Genomic DNA, 18,979 nt, shown 5'->3' on the forward strand with positions numbered 1-18,979 from the left:
GACCCCAACAGTTTGCACTGAGCTGTGATTTTTTTTTTTTTTTAGCTGAGAAGCTAAGCAATGCAAGTATAAGGGATGTATTATTAACATTTATTTATAAAGCACCAACATATTCCGCAGCGCTGTACAATAAGTGGGTTTCATACATTGGACATACAGAGTAACATATAAAGCAATCAATAACCAATAAAAGAGCTGAGGAGGGCCCTGCCCAAAAGAGCTTACAATCTACAATGAGAAAGGTTTAGACACAAGGTGTGGGAATGGGCATGACCAGAGTTGTGAGAGGTGTGGCACAGGGTATTGCTTTTAGCGGCACACTGAGGTTATTTTAAACAAGATTAGGGTAAGATTCTCTAAATAAATGTGTTTTTAGAGATCTCTTGAAGGCAGAGAGATTGGGAGAAAGTCTGATGGTTTGTGGGAGCGAATTCCAGGATGTAGAGATAACCTGGCATACTGAGTAATGGCCTGTGGGGAGGGATGTATCCTGATTGGCCCAGGGAGTTATGGGCATTCTCTAATTTATATAAGGTTGGTGATTACATAATTCTTCCTTTTTGGACTTCACCTTCACGCAGTGGGATCCATGGCCTAGATTCTCGGTATAGGAAAAGCATAAACCCTATGGTAGGTGTCACACCTTAGGGGAAGTTGGGGGACGGGGGCCCTGTGAATAGGGGGCTTAGTCATCCTTTGCTCTACTGACGAGGGAGGGTGTGGGTTTTACTAATCCCCAGGCAACACCAACCAGCTGTAGGGAAAAGGCACCCAGAATAGTACTCGCTTCCCTAAAAGGCACTTAGTCAGCATATGCAAGGCATTGTGGGGAGGAAGAAAGCTAACTACAGCTGCATCATGTAGCCACGATAAGCATTGTGGAGAACAGAAAGGGACATTTAACAAATAACTTTTCGGATCATTGCAAAAATGTTTATTATTTATTAAGGGATTACATTATCCCTTACTTCTCCTTTAATGATGTGCCCTGCAGCATTGTCTAAAAGATGCACTGATCCATAGGGAAATTGAAGTGAATTTACCAGTGAGCAGGGTCGTGCTTGATACTATAAATACAGAATATATCATCAATAACATATTTGTATATGTTTATAGCAAACAAGGATAAGGTAGGCAATGCGTAACAGCAAGTCATTTAGTCTCAACAGGGGGTACAGTTCTGTCAGCTGTATGTATACTGAGTCTTCTACACCGTAGAACGGTTTCCCAGGATGATATTTTAGTTGAATTCCTTTTGAAATCTGCCAGGCAGGGACGGAGGCACCAGAATGTAATGGGCTTTATTCTAGGCACTATGAAAGCCTTAGAAAGTATTTATCAGACACTTACGGGAGGAGAAGCATAGATAATCCATTCTAACACCAATACTAAAAGACTCCCAGTGAGGAGCAAATAAGAATAAAGTGAAGGAAAGACAGAAATAGATACAGCAGGAATTAGCAGAACGGAGTGCAATAAGCAGAACCAGAGAGCGCTGGGCAGTACTGCGTGGGGCAAGCGGCACGGAGGAATGGTCACTGATCCGGCATAAATGGGCAGCGTAGTCACATTCTTATTTATAACAGGGCGGGAGGTTGCACTTTTGTGCCTGACTGTGTGTGTGTGTGTGTAAAAGCCAGATACTTATTCTTCTGTCAGGCTGCAGTTCTCTACTCATCATCCAGAAATGTAGCAGTGGTAGAAAGCATTTTTCCTTCCTCTTCCTTATCTTTCTGTGTCTCGGCTGCCTGAGAAGTCTAGAAGACAGAGTAAGAATTTTGATATCAGAAACAAAAGTTAAAGCACTGGTAACATTAAAAAGTGAAAATATTGTATTTACATTTAGGTTTGTACATCCAGCCCCTACAGATAAACTATTTCTGGCAACAAATCTCCAATTTTATGAGGTTTCAGTATGTAGTCCTGTACAGAGCCATGACTAGGATCTGGCCCCTGTTTACTGCCCTGTGTTAGAACTAAACCCATTGTCTAACTCAGTGCTGTCCAACTTCTGCGGAGCCGAGGGCCGGAATTTCTCACGCATACATGGTGGAGGGCCGCTAATGGAAGCCACTCCCCCTTTTAAACCACACCCACTTCAAACCATACCCATTTTATCACAATGGTGGTAGAGCAGCAAAAACCCAAATGCTTGGTCCTCACTGCAGGGATATCAACCATCATTCATATGTGAAAGAATTATATTATGTCATACACCCTAAAATCCATATGACTTCTCCTCCCCTGTGGATAGCAGAGCAACCCCCAGTACATAATTACACACCTTAGGGACCATTTAATGGCCATTTCCAACTGCTAACAAACTCCCAGAACAAACCCCTGCCAGGTTCACCTCCCACAGGCAGCATAGGGAAGAAAGAGTACAGCACACATCACTCTGCCTGTCCTACCCTGCCTGTGTGTGCCATACTCTGACTGCCATATGCTGCCTGTGTGTGCCATACTCTGCCCTTCCCTGCCTGTGTGCCATACTCTACCTGCCATATGCTGCCTGTGTGTGCCATACTCTGCCCTACCCTGCCTGTGTGTGCCATACTCTGCCCTACCCTGCCTGTGTGTGCCATACTCTGCCTGCCCTACCCTGCCTATGTGTGCCATACTCTGCCCTACCCTGCCTGTGTGTGCCATACTCTGCCTGCCCTACCCTGCCTATGTGTGCCATACTCTGCCCTACCCTGCCTATGTGTGCCATACTCTGCCCTACCCTGCCTATGTGTGCCATACTCTGCCCTACCCTGCCTGTGTGTTCAATACCCTCCCTGTCCTATGCTGCCTGTTTGTGCCATACTCTGCCTACCCTATGCTGCCTACACACAGGCAGCATAGTTCAGGCAGTACATACAATGTCTGAGGTGTGAACAGACGAACAATATGGGTGATTACAGCCTGAGGTGTAAACACTGCAGGGGGTAAACAATGCATAGATTAAAAGGTGTGAACAGTACAGAGGATTACATGTTTAAACAATACAGGGGGATTACAGCCTGAATCTGAGGTGAGAGCCATGCAGGGGGGCAGTTAATCACAGTACTGATACCATTTAAAGCTTATACAAGAGTTAACCATCAAAGCAGCCAGACAGGTGGGGGGCCACACAGAGGGGGGTCGCGGGCTGCCAGTTGGACAGCACTGGTCTAACTGGTGGCTTTAGGGTACTTTAATGATTACTCACCTGCAATAAATAAATCTCTGCTACCGTGGGGTGGCCTATTTCCCCAAAATGCTTTCCCACAAGTAATAATGTAAATCGACCGGTGGGAAAACAAATGCAGCACTTTTCCCTATGTACAAGTTCCCTTAAGCTAATGCCACACTTGGCCTGCTGACAAACGGATAAACACAAAGTGGATTTCGCAGTGAAACGCATATTTGTATTTCAGAGCCGAAATCTCTGCCTGCAGATAAGCGCAGGAGCCTACTTCTGTAACTGCACCCTGAGCAACTGTCACTGCACCCCCGTGTCGGCCTGCGTGCAAGCACACGGAGCCGGTATGTTGGCCCAGGCGCAGGGGTAGGCTATTCAGACTGTAGGGGCTGCTCCTTCGCTGCAGGCCGAGAATCAGCCTATTCAGACTGAATGACTGCCCCCCCCGGCTACATTATATAAAGCAATGCTGTCCAACTTATGACATGTAGTGGGCCAGTTATTTCTCATAGCATGTTTGAGGGCTGAAATATATAAAAATAATGATGTTATACAGTGAAGCCTATGGGGCCTTTGAGCAGACTCGGAGCCATAGAAATCCCTCGGGGGGACAGCCCTGATATAAACTATAGAAGTGTTTCTGAAGCAAACAGATTTGTTACCAGTGCAGAGTAACTGTACTTTATATTTAAATGCATAGAAAGCACTTTCAGGTTTGGTGTTACTGTTCCTTTAATCCTACTATTTGCATTTTGTATTTATAACACCATTATTCTGGCCAGTCCTTCATCTCATTAGATTAGATTGTCTCTGGAGTATGTATAGTGTATGTAAGTAATGTTTTGTTTTTAGCCAGTTATGAGCAACTTTTTGGGCCTGGAGCAGGGGTTTTCAGCCTTATTAATTTCAAGTCCCCTTTGAGGCCCAACATGGGCATGTAATCCCCATATTTCATAACAAATTCATTACCAGTGATGCTGCCTATTCCAACCAATCAGCAATTAGATTTGAACATTCACCTACAAGTTAGAAAACAAAAGCAAAGATCTGATTGGTTGCTATGGGCAGCATCACTGATGACATTGACTTACACACTATAATAAATATGCCCCCATGTGTTTAAAGGCACAAGCCACTCACTTGCTATTTATATAATAATTATATCAGTTCTTTACTCCGTATCCACATAATAATATTTTACCTCAGGGGCTGTCGTTCCTGTCGCTTTGTCATGTTCAGTTTCAGGGCTGGGGGCTGCTGCTTCCCCGCCAGCTTCACTTTCTTTAGCAGGGCTAAAAACGAAAAACAAACCAGACATCTCTATATATTACCTTTGTGTAGTGCAGAACAAACTATAAAAACAGAATACGGGGGTAATTTTGAGGCTGCCCAAAGGGCCAAAAGTGCAGCCCAGCCCATTGCTCTGCTCAGGGAGTTTCTTCTTGGCAGCCAACCCTCTTGTTACCTTTGAACTGTATTTTGACGCCACTTCTATTGCAGTTCTGTCCCACCCAGCACTCACACCATTTTGGATTTAGATGGGTGTGTGACCCCCCAGGGTCTTTCAATGTTGTTTCCCTCTTTGGGCGCCAAACTACAGGAGATTTAACAGCTAAAATCTTATGCACCCCAGTTGCCCACTACCTGAGTATTGGATGCACCCCAGTTGCCCAGTACCCGAGTATTGGATGCACCCCAGTTGCCCAGTACCTGAGTATTGGATGCACCCCAGTTGCCCAGTACCCGAATATTGGATGCACCCCAGTTGCCCAGTACCCGAGTATTGGATGCACCCCAGTTGCCCAGTACCCGAGTATTGGATGCACCCCAGTTGCCCAGTACCCGAATATTGGATGCACCCCAGTTGCCCAGTACCCGAATATTGGATGCACCCCAGTCGCCCAGTACCCGAGTATTGGATGCACCCCAGTCGCCCAGTACCCGGATATTGGATGCACCCCAGTCGCCCAGTACCCAAATATTGGATGCACCCCAGTCGCCCAGTACCCGAGTATTGGATGCACCCCAGTCGCCCAGTACCCGAATATTGGATGCACCCCAGTCGCCCAGTACCCAAGTATTGGATGCACCCCAGTTGCCCAGTACCCGAATATTGGATGCACCCCAGTCGCCCATTACCCGAGTATTGGATGCACCCCAGTCGCCCAGTACCCGAATATTGGATGCACCCCAGTCGCCCAGTACCCCAGTATTGGATGCACCCCAGTCGCCCAGTACCCGAATATTGAATGCACCCCAGTCGCCCAGTACCCCAGTATTGGATGCACCCCAGTCGCCCAGTACCCGAATATTGGATGCACCCCAGTCGCCCAGTACCCGAATATTGAATGCACCCCAGTCGCCCAGTACCCCAGTATTGGATGCACCCCAGTCGCCCAGTACCCGAATATTGGATGCACCCCAGTCGCCCAGTACTCCAGTATTGGATGCACCCCAGTCGCCCAGTACTCCAGTATTGGATGCACCCCAGTCGCCCAGTACTCCAGTATTGGAACACAGCAAGAACCAACATTTAGAACTTACACTGTTTCCACTGGCCCACCGCCCTGATCATCCGCTGTGGTCGCGTCTTTCGCTGGCTCCTCTGTTGCAGGACTGGTGGTCTCTTCTGATGGGGATCTGGTAAATGTAAATACATATAAGTAGGACTCGTAGCTACTTGGATTATAACCCAGCAGTATATCATATGGAGGAGGAAAGCCAGAGGTGTTTTTACTCAGTAGAAGTGGGATGCATTTATCTGGCGGTGGGAACGCACATCTACTGGGACCCCATCAGGAGAGCAGGCAGCAACCATGGTGCAACCACCTGCTTCCCACACAGTTCCCCCCAAAACCTACTCCTTCTAGCAATGGATTGCTGCACTGCTTCCACAATGAGCACTTTGGAACCACCCCGTCTGGTTGTGTGTTGTTCTTACCCACCCTGTGCCCTGGGTGAAAGACATGTGTAATGTCACAAACATGATGTGTAGGTGTGCCACGGAGAAGCCTTACTGGTAACCATGAGTCTGTGGGCCGTAACGCTAGGCTGCTGTTCATGAAAGGTGCCATACCAGACCCTAGGGATTACAAGTTGCTTCAGCTACAGATCATTTTCATTGATTTTCTCATTTTCTTCCATTTTTTGATGTCTCACAATCTCTTGTATTGTTCTTTAAGTAGTAACATAAGTCCCACAAAGAACTGGCCAATCAAATGTGTGCAATACCCTTGGGAGTGCCGTACGGCTAACAGCCATGCCATGAGCGCCCACTTCCAAAGGTTCTCTTGGTAAAGAGAGAACATAAGGCAATTACTTCTCTTTGTCTGCTTCTTCCTGAGGTTCTTTCCTATCATCTCCATGTGGCTCCTCTTTTCCTTTCTCATCAGCCTCCAGTTTTTTCACCTCTGCACCCCTGCAATCAAAGGTTTCCATTATAAATCCATGCCAGAAAATATCAGACAAGGCTTGGCTACATTTGACTTTATTTTAGCAAATAGAAACAGGCATTTGGTGTGACAGTACTGTTAACAAGAAATTAACAAGAAATTATGGGAAAAAAATTGTCACCCCCAGGAAATCAGGTTTTAGGGTTGCCATACTACTTAGAAAAAAACCGTGAGAATATCTTCGAGATGCTAGCTGCACTGGTAACGTACATGTTCATTTACAAATTTATTTGTACATATATTTTAGTTTCACAGATTCACAGATTGAAATGAGACCATGATAGTCTATCTCCTCCTCTTATACAGTAATGCAACCTCACCCTTCTCTTGTTTCCATAGTAGGGTGCATTTATTCTCTAAAAAGCAGAGGGACCAAGTCCCAGAATCCATAAGGGTGGGGTTGCATCACATTGTGTGTCTTAGGGATGTTGGGAAATTACTTGTATGAGTATCTTGGTTGTGTTGGTTGGATGTTTGTGTAGAAGAAAAACATTTATATTTACTGTATATCTGGAAGTTCAGATAGTGTTTATGCACCTTTTCTACACAAGTTCAACTAAATGAGCTCATGTTAAAAGGGGGAAGGGTATATTTTCCATTTCAGTACTTTTTTTTTTCTTGTATAATTAAGCCGTGCACAGGGTTATCCATCTCCCTTCCCATGTAAGTTATTGGAATAGAAGGGTCCATGAAAGAATAAGACAATCATTGGCATAACTAGATGTTACTGGGCCCCACAGCAAATTCAATTTAGGGCCCCAAAACATTGGCCTTATTGAACCCCTTACACTCCTGGGCCCCCCCTGCAGCCGCAGGGTCTGCTTCCTCTGTAGTTACACCCCTGAGTCACATTCATTTCAGGTACTGATTGCGCCCTCATTACTGATCTGGAAAATCTGCCTTTTGAACTGTAACAAACCAACAGGCAGTGACCCAGTTCTGTCATGGGCTTTCAGTGTACGAGTTATGCCTCGGTAATGATCTGTCAGCTTGTGTTTTACTGTCACCAACGTAGCATCTTCCACTTTCAACCCCCCCCCCCCCCCCCCCCGGATATCAGTGTGTTATTGCTGAAAGAAACATATGGATTTAAGGAAATTCTTGGTAGAAAAGATTCAGTTAATGCAAAGCCAATGCAAGGAATTGTTTGACCAAGAGTGGATGGCACCCAGGCACAGGGCCTCGTGCATACGTGACTGCCACAAAAGGGAAGATACTAATGAGCAAAAAGAACACGAGTGGGTATCAGCCACCAGCACAAACATACCATGTACATTGACAATGGGAGGAACTTCAGTAACCCATGGCAACCTACCGAAGACTTTTTTAGTATTCAACGTAGGACAGAGTAAGTAAAGCTAATTGGTTACTATTTGTAACTACTCTGGAGCAAATTTGTGTTCTTAGTTGAGAACGTGTGCAAACTAATTCTCTCTGCACACGTGCACTTAGTAAGCTGTCACTTGGCCAGAATGCATTTTGGAGCACAGAACTGCATCGCGCATTGGTTTGATGGACCACAAATAAATACACTCACATTGCCCAAGCTGGCTCTGTGTATAGAGTTCTGTGTGCAAGCCTGGTACCTGGTTGCTTTCTTGATATTTTTACTCCATGCTTGATCTTGACTCCACTGATTTGCTGCCTGCCCTGACGTCTACCCACAGGTCCCATGTGTTGCAGCTCAACCTGCCTATCACTACTGCATGTGAATGGGGAGAATTGCAGTCTCACCTACAGAGTAGGTCAATGGGTACCAAACTGTGGGGCTGGCTCCTCTGGGGAAGCATAGAAACCATGGATGTGGGTTCCAGTCTAAAGACCAGTTAGAGAATATCTGTTTGTATGCTAGAAGCTAAGGAAAGATAGCAGATAAGTACCCTACCAATAGACAGCTATATTGCAGTCCCTGACACTATATTGTATTTACCCATATCACACAGAAAAGTCACTAACTGTCACACAAAGTTATCCCCATTCTTACTAATTATCCAAGCTGGAGCCAGACAATGTTATGTCCACCAGGCCCTGTTCTAATATCAGCCCATGTGCCGATTTCTTACAGATTACGTAGAGTTGGGGAGGGACTACTAAGTGGTAAGAAATGGCAAACCTGTGCCTGACTATACCTTCCCTTGTGCCTTAAGGGTAATTTAGGATGAGACTGTAGATCATCCCTTATTTGCTGTCCTGGATATTTTAGGAACAATGGATGCATAGCATATACTGTATATATCTTCAAAATATTGCTATGAGCTAAGGGGGTCCCACATCAAATTTTGTACCTCAAAGTGGTCTGGGGACCACTGAATTAGGTGCCGCTTGTTCTGACTTCCTACAGTTTATTATACAGTTACCCTGCAAGGCCAGGCTGGACTGGATGTACTCTTCCTATGTCCTATAATTTTCAGCCAGTAAGTGCCAACCAGCTTATGAGAAAAGCATAACATGCTCTTGAAGATAAATATAGTCTAAAATATATATGTGTGCAATACCATTACTAAAAAAACACAATGCTTGGAATACTTACTTGTTTCCATTATCTAAAGTGGGAGGTTCTTTCTCTTTTTCCTTTTGTGAAAGGTCTGTGGTCCCCGGAATGACTACTTTGTCTTCTGCTAAATTCTTAGATTTCTTTCTGATCAGAAATAAGAAATGATGATGTTAATAAGCTGTGATGCCAAGTTTAGGAAAATGAACATGTACAGGTATGTACAATTACATTTCACAAGCCACAGCTTAGATTGATTTATTTTATGTTTGCACAATGACACTGGGCAGGCTAGATTATTACTTTTTTCCAGAAAATGTGGTGGAAAATGTTATTAATCACTTTGGGTTACATGGCATGAGCGACGCCCCTTTCCCAGTTTTCTGATAACCGTTACAGAGATACCATAAAGCATTGGCAGCAGAGTTATTTCCCTGTACCAAGCACAATCAAACAGCACAAATGTATGTATAGTGACCATTTAGTGACCTGATCAATGGAAAATCCAGCAACATAGCCATTATTCTTTCCTAAATATGACTTGTATCTCCCTATATATGCCTTAACTCATTTCTCTAATAACTTTCTAACCCACAATGCTAAACAATCATTTTTTATGATTTTAACATATTATTTTTATTTTTTCTCATACAAAGCCTTTTAAATCAATTGCTGAATGTGTTCCCCTCCACCTCCACCAAAAAATGGTTTGAGCCTGTGCTTCTGTCAGTGGGATCACCATCAGTGCAATTGGACCAGCAACCTTTTTGGTCTAATTGCACTAATTACTAACCATATCTTCCCCATGTGTGGCCGGATAACATACATATCCTACCTCTAGCAAATCTGCTGCGATACAGAAAACTGAACTGGGTTCCCTTTACCTTACTTTATGTGCCCTTACTCGGGGATCAAGCCCTGAGCAAAATAATGAGCATTTAGATGTAACATTTATCATTTAATTTCTTCAAATATTCACAGAAATTGAGCTCACTGAGAAAATCTGCAAATCCTTAGTAAAATTACCTGCTTATAATATGTAAGGAAAGGCCTAAAATACACGCTCCCAGCGCAGCACCCACAGCACCTACAGCACCTGCAGTTTCTGGCCCATATCTTACAGGAACTGCTAGTGCTTTCGACACGGAAACCTCCACAGGTGAACGGAACAGCTTGCCCAGATCTTCCTGAATACGCCGAATATTGTCTGTCAAATTCCTGAAAATTGGCAACACAAACAATGCATGATATTTAAAAGGAGGGATAATGAAAAGGGAAGAGAAAAAGAAAGGTACACATAGATGTTAAAGGGATTAAGTGATAAAGTTTCCTCTCAAGGCAACTTCGGGCGACTTCCAGAAATCGAAGTGACGCGTATGCCATCCCACCGGTAATTTACATTCTTGCCAGTGGGATGGCATTGCAGGTAGATTAGTCGCCCACAGCTACGAAGGTTTGTCACGGGCACTGCCACTGCCCTAAACAGAATGATAAATGCAGATAGAGATAGGGGTAGCAGAAGGGTCATTCGAGACAGAAAGAGGAGTAGGGCAAGTGAAACTGGGGAGAGGGAGATATAAAGGGAAACAGAAAAGAGAGAGACAACAGGAGCCAGAAGGAAAGAAAAAGAGAAAAAGGTGGAGAACTAAAAGACCAGAGTGGAGGGAAGTAGGGAAAAGATATAGAGGAAAAATAGAAAGGAAAGAAGAGCATTGGGAAGCTTGGGAAGGTGTTTCATTAGAAAATATACATAAACCAGTGAAATCTAATCTCTAATACCACAGAACAGAGCTGAGTAAATATGAAATGGGATTGTAAAAAAGGTAATTATGCAATAACAGTATCTCTTAAATGACTGCGGCACTTGTATAAAGTCACACTAAGGGTTACTTACCTCAGCACCTCCTCTGCACGCGCCACCTGGTTATTCTTATCGGCAGCTTGGAACCAAATGGATGTTATTTCTCCACTCATTCCGCCACTTTTTGCACTGGAAACTAATTGTACCCATATGTTCTGATGAAGAATGCCTGTCAGAATGCTGCCAAATAATATAAGATACATAATATACAGGGTGGTTGGTAACAGCAACTCATATCATTCTAGTTGGCCTTTTAGGGGTGGGCAGAGAGCTTATTTTTGTCTTGAATGAACCCCCAGAATGACATGGGCCCCTCCATGGGGAAAAAAATGATAAAACTGTAATTGTCACATTATTATTGTTATTATTATTATTGTAGTGAAACTGGAGGTATGTGGGGGAGCCATTTCTAAGCTCAGTTAAGGTGAGATGTGGATACCTATCACCACATGCTCCAACCCAAACTGGAAGGTGAATTATGTTGAAATTTGCGATGAGCACTAAATATCCTTGGAGCGATGGCTTAGGCATCAATGCTTTACATAATCTGTATACTTGTTATGAGCTGGGGAGGCTCTGACCAAATGTTGGACCACAAAGAGGTCACACACACAATTGAAACTCCAAGAATCTGTGAGTTGCAGTTCAATAAAAGCTGGAGCATCACAGTTTGTACATCCCTGAGTTAGATGGAATTTTCTCTTAGATTTTGGCCCCAGACTTCCTACAGTTCCCTAGTGCCCCTAATCTCTTACACCTATAGAGTACAAGTCCCTTGAACCCTGCACCGTACCTAATGATGTTTGGAAGCAGCTGCTCAGTGCTATTTCGTGTCTGATTAAGTTTAAGGATCACAACACCTTTATCAGTAGAGATGGAGGAATCTGCAGGATCAACTCTTATCTGTGAGAAAAAAAAAGAATGTGCAACCGTGTTATGGTCAGACTTGCAGGTTCTGCTCATTTGCAAATGGTTCTGTCCTCGGCATTTGTCTTCTCACATGCACTTCATTTCACCCATGAACTGGCGCTCCAATCCCAATCCTTACCTCTTACATTAAACATGTATGAGACATTTAAACCATCTGTAACTTCTTCCTGGGGTAGAGAAATACTATTCTTTGTAAGCTGGATTGTCAGACATAGGGGGAGATTTACCAAGACACGAACGCTGGGAGCGTATTCCTGCTGTTTTTTTCGTGCTTGTGCGACTTTTTTGCGCGGGCGCACAATTTTTTCGCATGGCCACGTGAAAAATTCAGAAAGGCTCTGCCGCTGTTTACAATGGTTTGGTACCAAAATTTCGTGACTTTCGGATCGCCAATACGATATTATCGTGACTAATACAATTTTTTCGTAATCATTTTTGTGATATTTGCGACTTTCAAAAATTTTCGTTTCCAATCCGAATTTTTCCCATTCAGGATACAAACTCGTGTTTTGATAAATCTGCCCCTTAGTATGAGATGGCTAGTACTAGGCATGGAGCAAAAGGAAGAGCCATATGCTTCCCTATAGAAACTAGTGACAGGAATTAGTCAAGGTACCCCCACAGGGTTACAGGATTTCCTGAGCAGTAAGTGGTTAAAGGGCACCTATCACTTTAAAATTGTTTCTTCAAACGAAGGTGCTGCTAACAGGTTGGTTTGTCCCCTGATCCCATGTCACATACATACTGGTTGGGGAACACATTTTAGGGGATAGGTGCCCTTTAAGCCTTTGTGTCCTATAAATGCTCCCTCTTTGCCCTTTCTAGTCGTATTCACTTTTATGTGAATTTTAGTTTTCCTGAAGTGATATTATTTTAATTATTGTTTACATTTTGACTGGTTATCTTCCTTTATACTATTTTTATTAACCTATTACTATCCGATACCAAACCATAACTAATAAATACCCATTAAGAGAGTCTGCTGAGAAAACTTTCTGCTGAATTTCTTAGTTGAAGCCATAGTGTCAAATGATCCAAGAAAAGGAGACCTTATGAGAATGCAAATAAAGAGACATAGAGACTGACAGCCTGCTAGGCCCCTGCATAAACAACCCCATCCCTTATCGAGCAAGAATAATAAAGCTTCAAAATTCACACATAAACACACAAACAAGCCATGTTACACTGATAATTCACATCAATACTATGATATTGCAATTATTATATAATGTGATTTTACCTTAACAATAGCTTGATCGGAACGGCCAGCTTGGTCTGAAGCTTGAACTCTTAATGTAAATGTTCCAGCTTTGCCAGCGACAGAAACCACATAGATTTGCCCCGTGTGATTGTTAATATCAAACTCATTCCCTGATTGGTTCACCAGTCTGTAGGTTAGGGGTCCACTTCCTGCAATTCCTGATTTCTTTGCCTGTGTTATAATAGAAATGATAATCCTATTGGACATACCCCTAGCAGATTCCTTCAAGACATGTGTCTTTGCACTATAGGATGATATACAGGCATCCATGTCAGGATTTGCTCTTTATTTCAGAGCTATTACTCTAATGATAACTTTGCATGATTTACAGCCTAAGATGGCCACATTGCATTGAGCCAAACAGTTGGCCAAAGGCTGATCATCCAACCTCAGACTGATGCTGGCCCGGATTGGCAATCTGTGGGTTCTGACAAATGCCAGAGGGGCTGCTGTAAGATGCCATAGACACTCACTATTTATTGGGCTTTATTGGGGGTCTGTTTGGGCCTCTGTGTGCTTGAAATGCAAGAGACTATTTTGAATCCCAGTCCAAGTCTAGACTGATGGTCTTTCGTCACTTGGAAGCCTCACTGTGTGTGGCTAACTCTAACTTTCCATAACGTTACTGCTCTCACAGTGAGGAGCCTTTGCTCTACTGATTGTGACCTTGCCATGCATAGTTACCATCTTGATGGTTGTCTCTTGGTTGCAAATATAGATATACATACTGTAAATAGACTTGGTATTTCACTAAATAGAAATGTGACCAGGGACACGTAAATATTATTATGGTTTGAAAACCGTGTCATGGAAATTAGCAAAGGTAAATGATTCCATCTCACTTAATCCAGCCATGAAACATTTCTAAGGTATACACAAAAGTATAACATATATATAATGAACACATGTAGGAAATATACAACAAATCATCATGCATAGAGATACCATTTCCTACATACCGTCACTCTGATGATTGGAGACATTGGTCGGATGGAATTTAAAATGTTTACGCTATACAAATGCCTCCCAAACACTGGGCCCTGGTTTGTATCTTGCTTTAATCTCTGTAAAGGTGCCATTCTTTTTGGTAAGGTACCTATATTAAAAAAAGGATATTCTCTATAAAGTATAGCCCGCATTTAGCATCAGTCATTTAGTTTAAATGCAAAGTGTTTTATATTCGCCATATTTATCCAAGCGCCGCAGTTTATAATGTGACTGTATAGTTTGTTACTGGGGCTATGAAGGGACTTCACATGGGAACAGAAATCACACTGGATGTGTACACAGCCCATTGGGCACAGGGAGGGGACCCAGAAAGTGTACGGACACAAGTGTATGTAGACAAAACCCACATGCTACGTACAGTGTAACACATAATATAAAGGGTTACACATCAGTTACTCCTTAATCTTGTGATTTAGAGATAATACACTTCTTTCACGATACAGGTATGGGGTCTCTTATCCGGAAACTTGTTAGCTCCGAATCACAAGAAGCCCATCTCCCATAGACTCCGTTCTAAGTAAATAATTCTAATTTTACAAAATGATTTCCTTTTCCTCTGTTATAATAAACCTTGTACCTGCAGGTAACTAAGCCGCATAAATCTATATTGGTGGCAAAACAATCCATTTGGGTTTATTTCATGTTTAAATGATATTTAGCAGATTTAAAGGGAACCTGTCACTCTAAAGGTGCCCATACACGTGAAGATTTGACCTCGCCAAGCGAGCAGATCTTCTCCCGATATCCCCACCTACGGGTGGGCGATATCGGGGAACACGTAGGCTAATTCGATCATTTGGCGATTAAATTATAATGGCGGCAATGGGGCAGTCGGAACCTGAATCTTTTAACCTGCCCTGTCGATATCTGGCCGATTTCAGGCCAGATATCAGTCGGGCAGGCCCGCCGTTGGTGCCCCTACACGGCCCCGATTAGCTGCCGAATCGGTCCAAGGGACCGATATCGGCAGCTACAATCGGCCTGTGTATGGGGACCTTAAGAAATAAGTCCAAATCCCTTTTAATCATGTTAGTCAAGCAAAATAAACTTTATTTACACCATACAACTTATTAAAATTTTGTTTCCTTCAGTCTTGGAATTTACAATCACAGCAAGCAGACAGGCGCCATTTTGTGAACACTGTTATTGAGGAAAGTTTTGTATCACTCAAAATCTTGTGTAAACTGCATCTAGGTAACATCTAGAAAGTACTGAATGGAAGCTTAAAGTATTTTTAATTACATTAAATATGTTCTGTTAATCATATATTGCCTGCTCCGCCTCTATACCTCAAATGCGGGTCAGGCAATATATGATTGACAGATCAGATTTTAAAATACATTTATTATAAGTATGGATGATTTCATTAAAAAAAATTTAGGTTTCATCTTCAATTTGCAAAGGACTTTTATTATATAGCTTTTTATGTGGGAGTAACAGGTCCCTTTACGGTGTGGTGATCCAAATTACAGAAAGATCCCTTACCTGGAAAACCCTAGGTCCTGAGCATTCTGAATAATATATTCCATACTGGTATAGCTGTGAGTCTGTACATAGCAGTAAGGGCTGAAACCACAGCTTAATTACATTGAAGTCAAGGTGTATGTATATAGTAAAACCAAAGTAAATGCCAAAGCTTGTATTCAGCGGATCCTATTTAGCACCCACCCGAGCTGGGCTCCAAAGTGTTTGTCTTTCCAGATTGCAGAATTTTACTGGCAATTAGAAAATACTGTGCAATTATAACCTATTGAAACAAGGACAAGGCGGCATACTTTTATTATTTTTCTTGACAAGGCGTTTCTCTCCCTGGATTTGTGTGCTTTATAACTGGATTCAGAAAAATGTTGGGAGAGGGAAGAACAAAATGTCTCACCAGAACACAAAGATTAATTGATGGGATAGAAAAATGAAAGTTTTACTGTACACAGTAACAGTCACTGCTTTAATACTGTTATACACAACATGGAAGTCTACCACTATCTCTTACTTTCTTGAGGTCTTTATATGGGAAGCTATCCTCCCTGTATATACAGTGGCTTGCAAAAGTATTTGGCCCCCTTGAACTTTTCCACATTTTGTCACATTACAGCCACAAACATGAATCAATTTTATTGGAATTCCACGTGAAAGACCAATACAAAGTGGTGTACACGTGAGAAGTGGAACGAAAATCATTCATGATTCCAAACATTTTTTACAAATAAATAACTGCAAAGTGGGGTGTGCGTAATTATTCAGCCCCCTTTGGTCTGAGTGCAGTCAGTTGCCCATAGACATTGCCTGATGAGTGCTAATGACTAAATAGAGTGCTCCTGTGTGTAATCTAATGTCAGTACAAATACAGCTGCTCTGTGACGGCCTCAGAGGTTGTCTAAGAGAATATTGGGAGCAACAACACCATGAAGTCCAAAGAACACACCAGACAGGCCAGGGATAAAGTTATTGAGAAATTTAAAGCAGGCTTAGGCTACAAAAAGATTTCCAAAGCCTTGAACATCCCACGGAGCACTGTTCCACCGATCATTCAGAAATGGAAGGAGTATGGCACAACTGTAAACCTACCAAGACAAGGCCGTCCCCCTAAACTCACAGGCCGAACAAGGAGAGCGCTGATCAGAAATGCAGCCAAGAGGCCCATGGTGACTCTGGGGGAGCTGCAGAGATCTACAGCTCAGGTGGGGGAATCTGTCCATAGGACAACTATTAGTCGTGCACTGCACAAAGTTGGCCTTTATGGAAAAGTGGCAAGAAGAAAGCCATTGTTAACAGAAAACCATAAGAAGTCCCGTTTGCAGTTTGCCACAAGCCATGTGGGGGACACAGCAAACATGTGGAAGAAGGTGCTCTGGTCAGATGAGACCAAAATGGAACTTTTTGGCCAAAATGCAAAACGCTATGTGTGGCGGAAAACTAACACTGCACATCACTCTGAACACACCATCCCCACTGTCACATATGGTGGTGGCAGCATCATGCTCTGGGGGGGCTTCTCTTCAGCAGGGACAGGGAAGCTGGTCAGAGTTGATGGGAAGATGGATGGAGCCAAATACAGGGCAATCTTGGAAGAAAACCTCTTGGAGTCCGCATAAGACTTGAGACTGGGGCGGAGGTTCACCTTCCAGCAGGACAACGACCCTAAACATAAAGCCAGGGCAACAATGGAATGGTTTAAAACAAAACATATCCATGTGTTAGAATGGCCCAGTCAAAGTCCAGATCTAAATCCAATTGAGAATCTGTGGCAAGATCTGAAAACTGCTGTTCACAAAGGCTCGCCATCTAATCTGACTGAGCTGGAGCTGTTTTGCAAAGAAGAATGGGCAAGGATTTCAGTCTGTAGATGTGCAAAGCTGGTAGAGACATACCCTAAAAGACTGGCAGCTGGAATTGCAGCAAAAGGTGGTTCTACAAAGTATTGACTCAGGGGGCTGAATAATTACGCACACCCCACTTTGCAGTTATTTATTTGTAAAAAATGTTTGGAATCATGTATGATTTTCGTTCCACTTCTCACGTGTACACCACTTTGTATTGGTCTTTCACGTGGAATTCCAATAACATTGATTCATGTTTGTGGCTGTAATGTGACAGAATGTGGAAAAGTTCAAGGGGGCCGAATACTTTTGCAAGCCACTGTATGTATGTATGTAATGTGCAGCTGCAACAGGTAGAACATGGGGAAAGTCACGTAAGAAATTACTAATAATTTATGAGATGACAATGTTTGTAACTTGATAGGAAGCAGACAAACTGAAATGGGATTGGCATTTGCAATGATAAAGTAGGCAAAATCAGGATAATAATGTTTAGAACACGGAAGATCAGCCTGTGACAGGCAGACATTACAGCAAACAGAGTATTGGTAAATATTCAGCACTGAGAATGAGAAGAATTGTCAGTGGCTGCTTATATACATGGTGCCATTTTCAGGCACTGATCCAAATTTATGTATGGGATCCTTTATCCAGAAACCCTTGATTATGGGAAGGTCATCTCCTATGTATTCTATTTTAATCACATAATTCACTTTTTTAAACATCATTTACCTTTTTGCTGTAATAATAAAACAGTACCTTGTACCTCATGCCAACAAAGATCTAATTAATCCTTATTGGAGCCAAAACAATCCTATTGGGTTTAAATGATGCATATGGTGATCCAAATTACAGAAAGACCCCTTATCCGGAAAACCCCAGGTCCCACACCTGTACATTGCAAAGGCAACATAAGTATAAGTATGGACTTACGTAGACCTTGGAGAGGAACAGCAAGCCAAAGTAAAAATAATCCTTTGAGACAGAATTCCATTGCATGAACGTCCTTGTTTATAGATGAGAAACCTATAGGAAATATTCAGATGGTCCTATTACAAAGTACAAATTCCCCAAACTGGTGGATGCTTATTTCTTCTGGAGCGTTAGGTCCAGCCTGTGAAACGTACCAATTCCCCAATCCCCTCCCGTGTGCTGTTTTCTATCGAGTCAGCTGCTCACTTGCCAAGCAGGAATTATTAAATAAGCAAACAGATTTTGTCAAGATTATGCAAACATTCCATTTTCTTTGGTTCCTGTATATGAAATCTTCATGTATGGGCTTGGTGTGTATAAAATGCTATCTGAAGTGGGCAAAAAGCAAGCGGTGTGCAGCTCAGTACAACACAATATTATGCAACATATCAACTTGCGGGCAATCTTGTTTGTACTGCTCCATGAATGCCCTGCTGGGTGATTTTGTGATGGCAACACGTATTAATAACCTTTAAGAGGAGCTTGGATGAGTTCTTGAACAAGCATAATATCCAAGGCTA

The 18,979-nt window shown here is 42.8% G+C and overlaps 1 protein-coding gene across 1 annotated transcript; it reads right to left on the bottom strand.

The window, feature by feature from the left end:
* Window positions 1-1,283: 1,283 nt before the first annotated feature.
* On the bottom strand, window positions 1,284-18,648 carry LOC116411092 (enolase-phosphatase E1-like). Its single transcript, XM_031903002.1, has 11 exons — window positions 18,420-18,648; window positions 14,121-14,257; window positions 13,141-13,332; window positions 11,764-11,873; window positions 11,004-11,150; window positions 10,136-10,327; window positions 9,149-9,256; window positions 6,486-6,584; window positions 5,711-5,806; window positions 4,368-4,458; window positions 1,284-1,757 (listed from the first exon to the last, which is right to left on the bottom strand). The coding sequence occupies exons 1-11, from the start codon at window positions 18,478-18,480 to the stop codon at window positions 1,671-1,673; spliced, it is 1,320 nt and encodes a 439-aa protein (XP_031758862.1). The 5' UTR covers window positions 18,481-18,648; the 3' UTR covers window positions 1,284-1,670.
* Window positions 18,649-18,979: the final 331 nt, after the last annotated feature.

This window comes from Xenopus tropicalis, chromosome 5 (genome assembly GCF_000004195.4).
Source record: "Xenopus tropicalis strain Nigerian chromosome 5, UCB_Xtro_10.0, whole genome shotgun sequence".
Lineage (NCBI taxonomy): Eukaryota > Metazoa > Chordata > Amphibia > Anura > Pipidae > Xenopus > Xenopus tropicalis.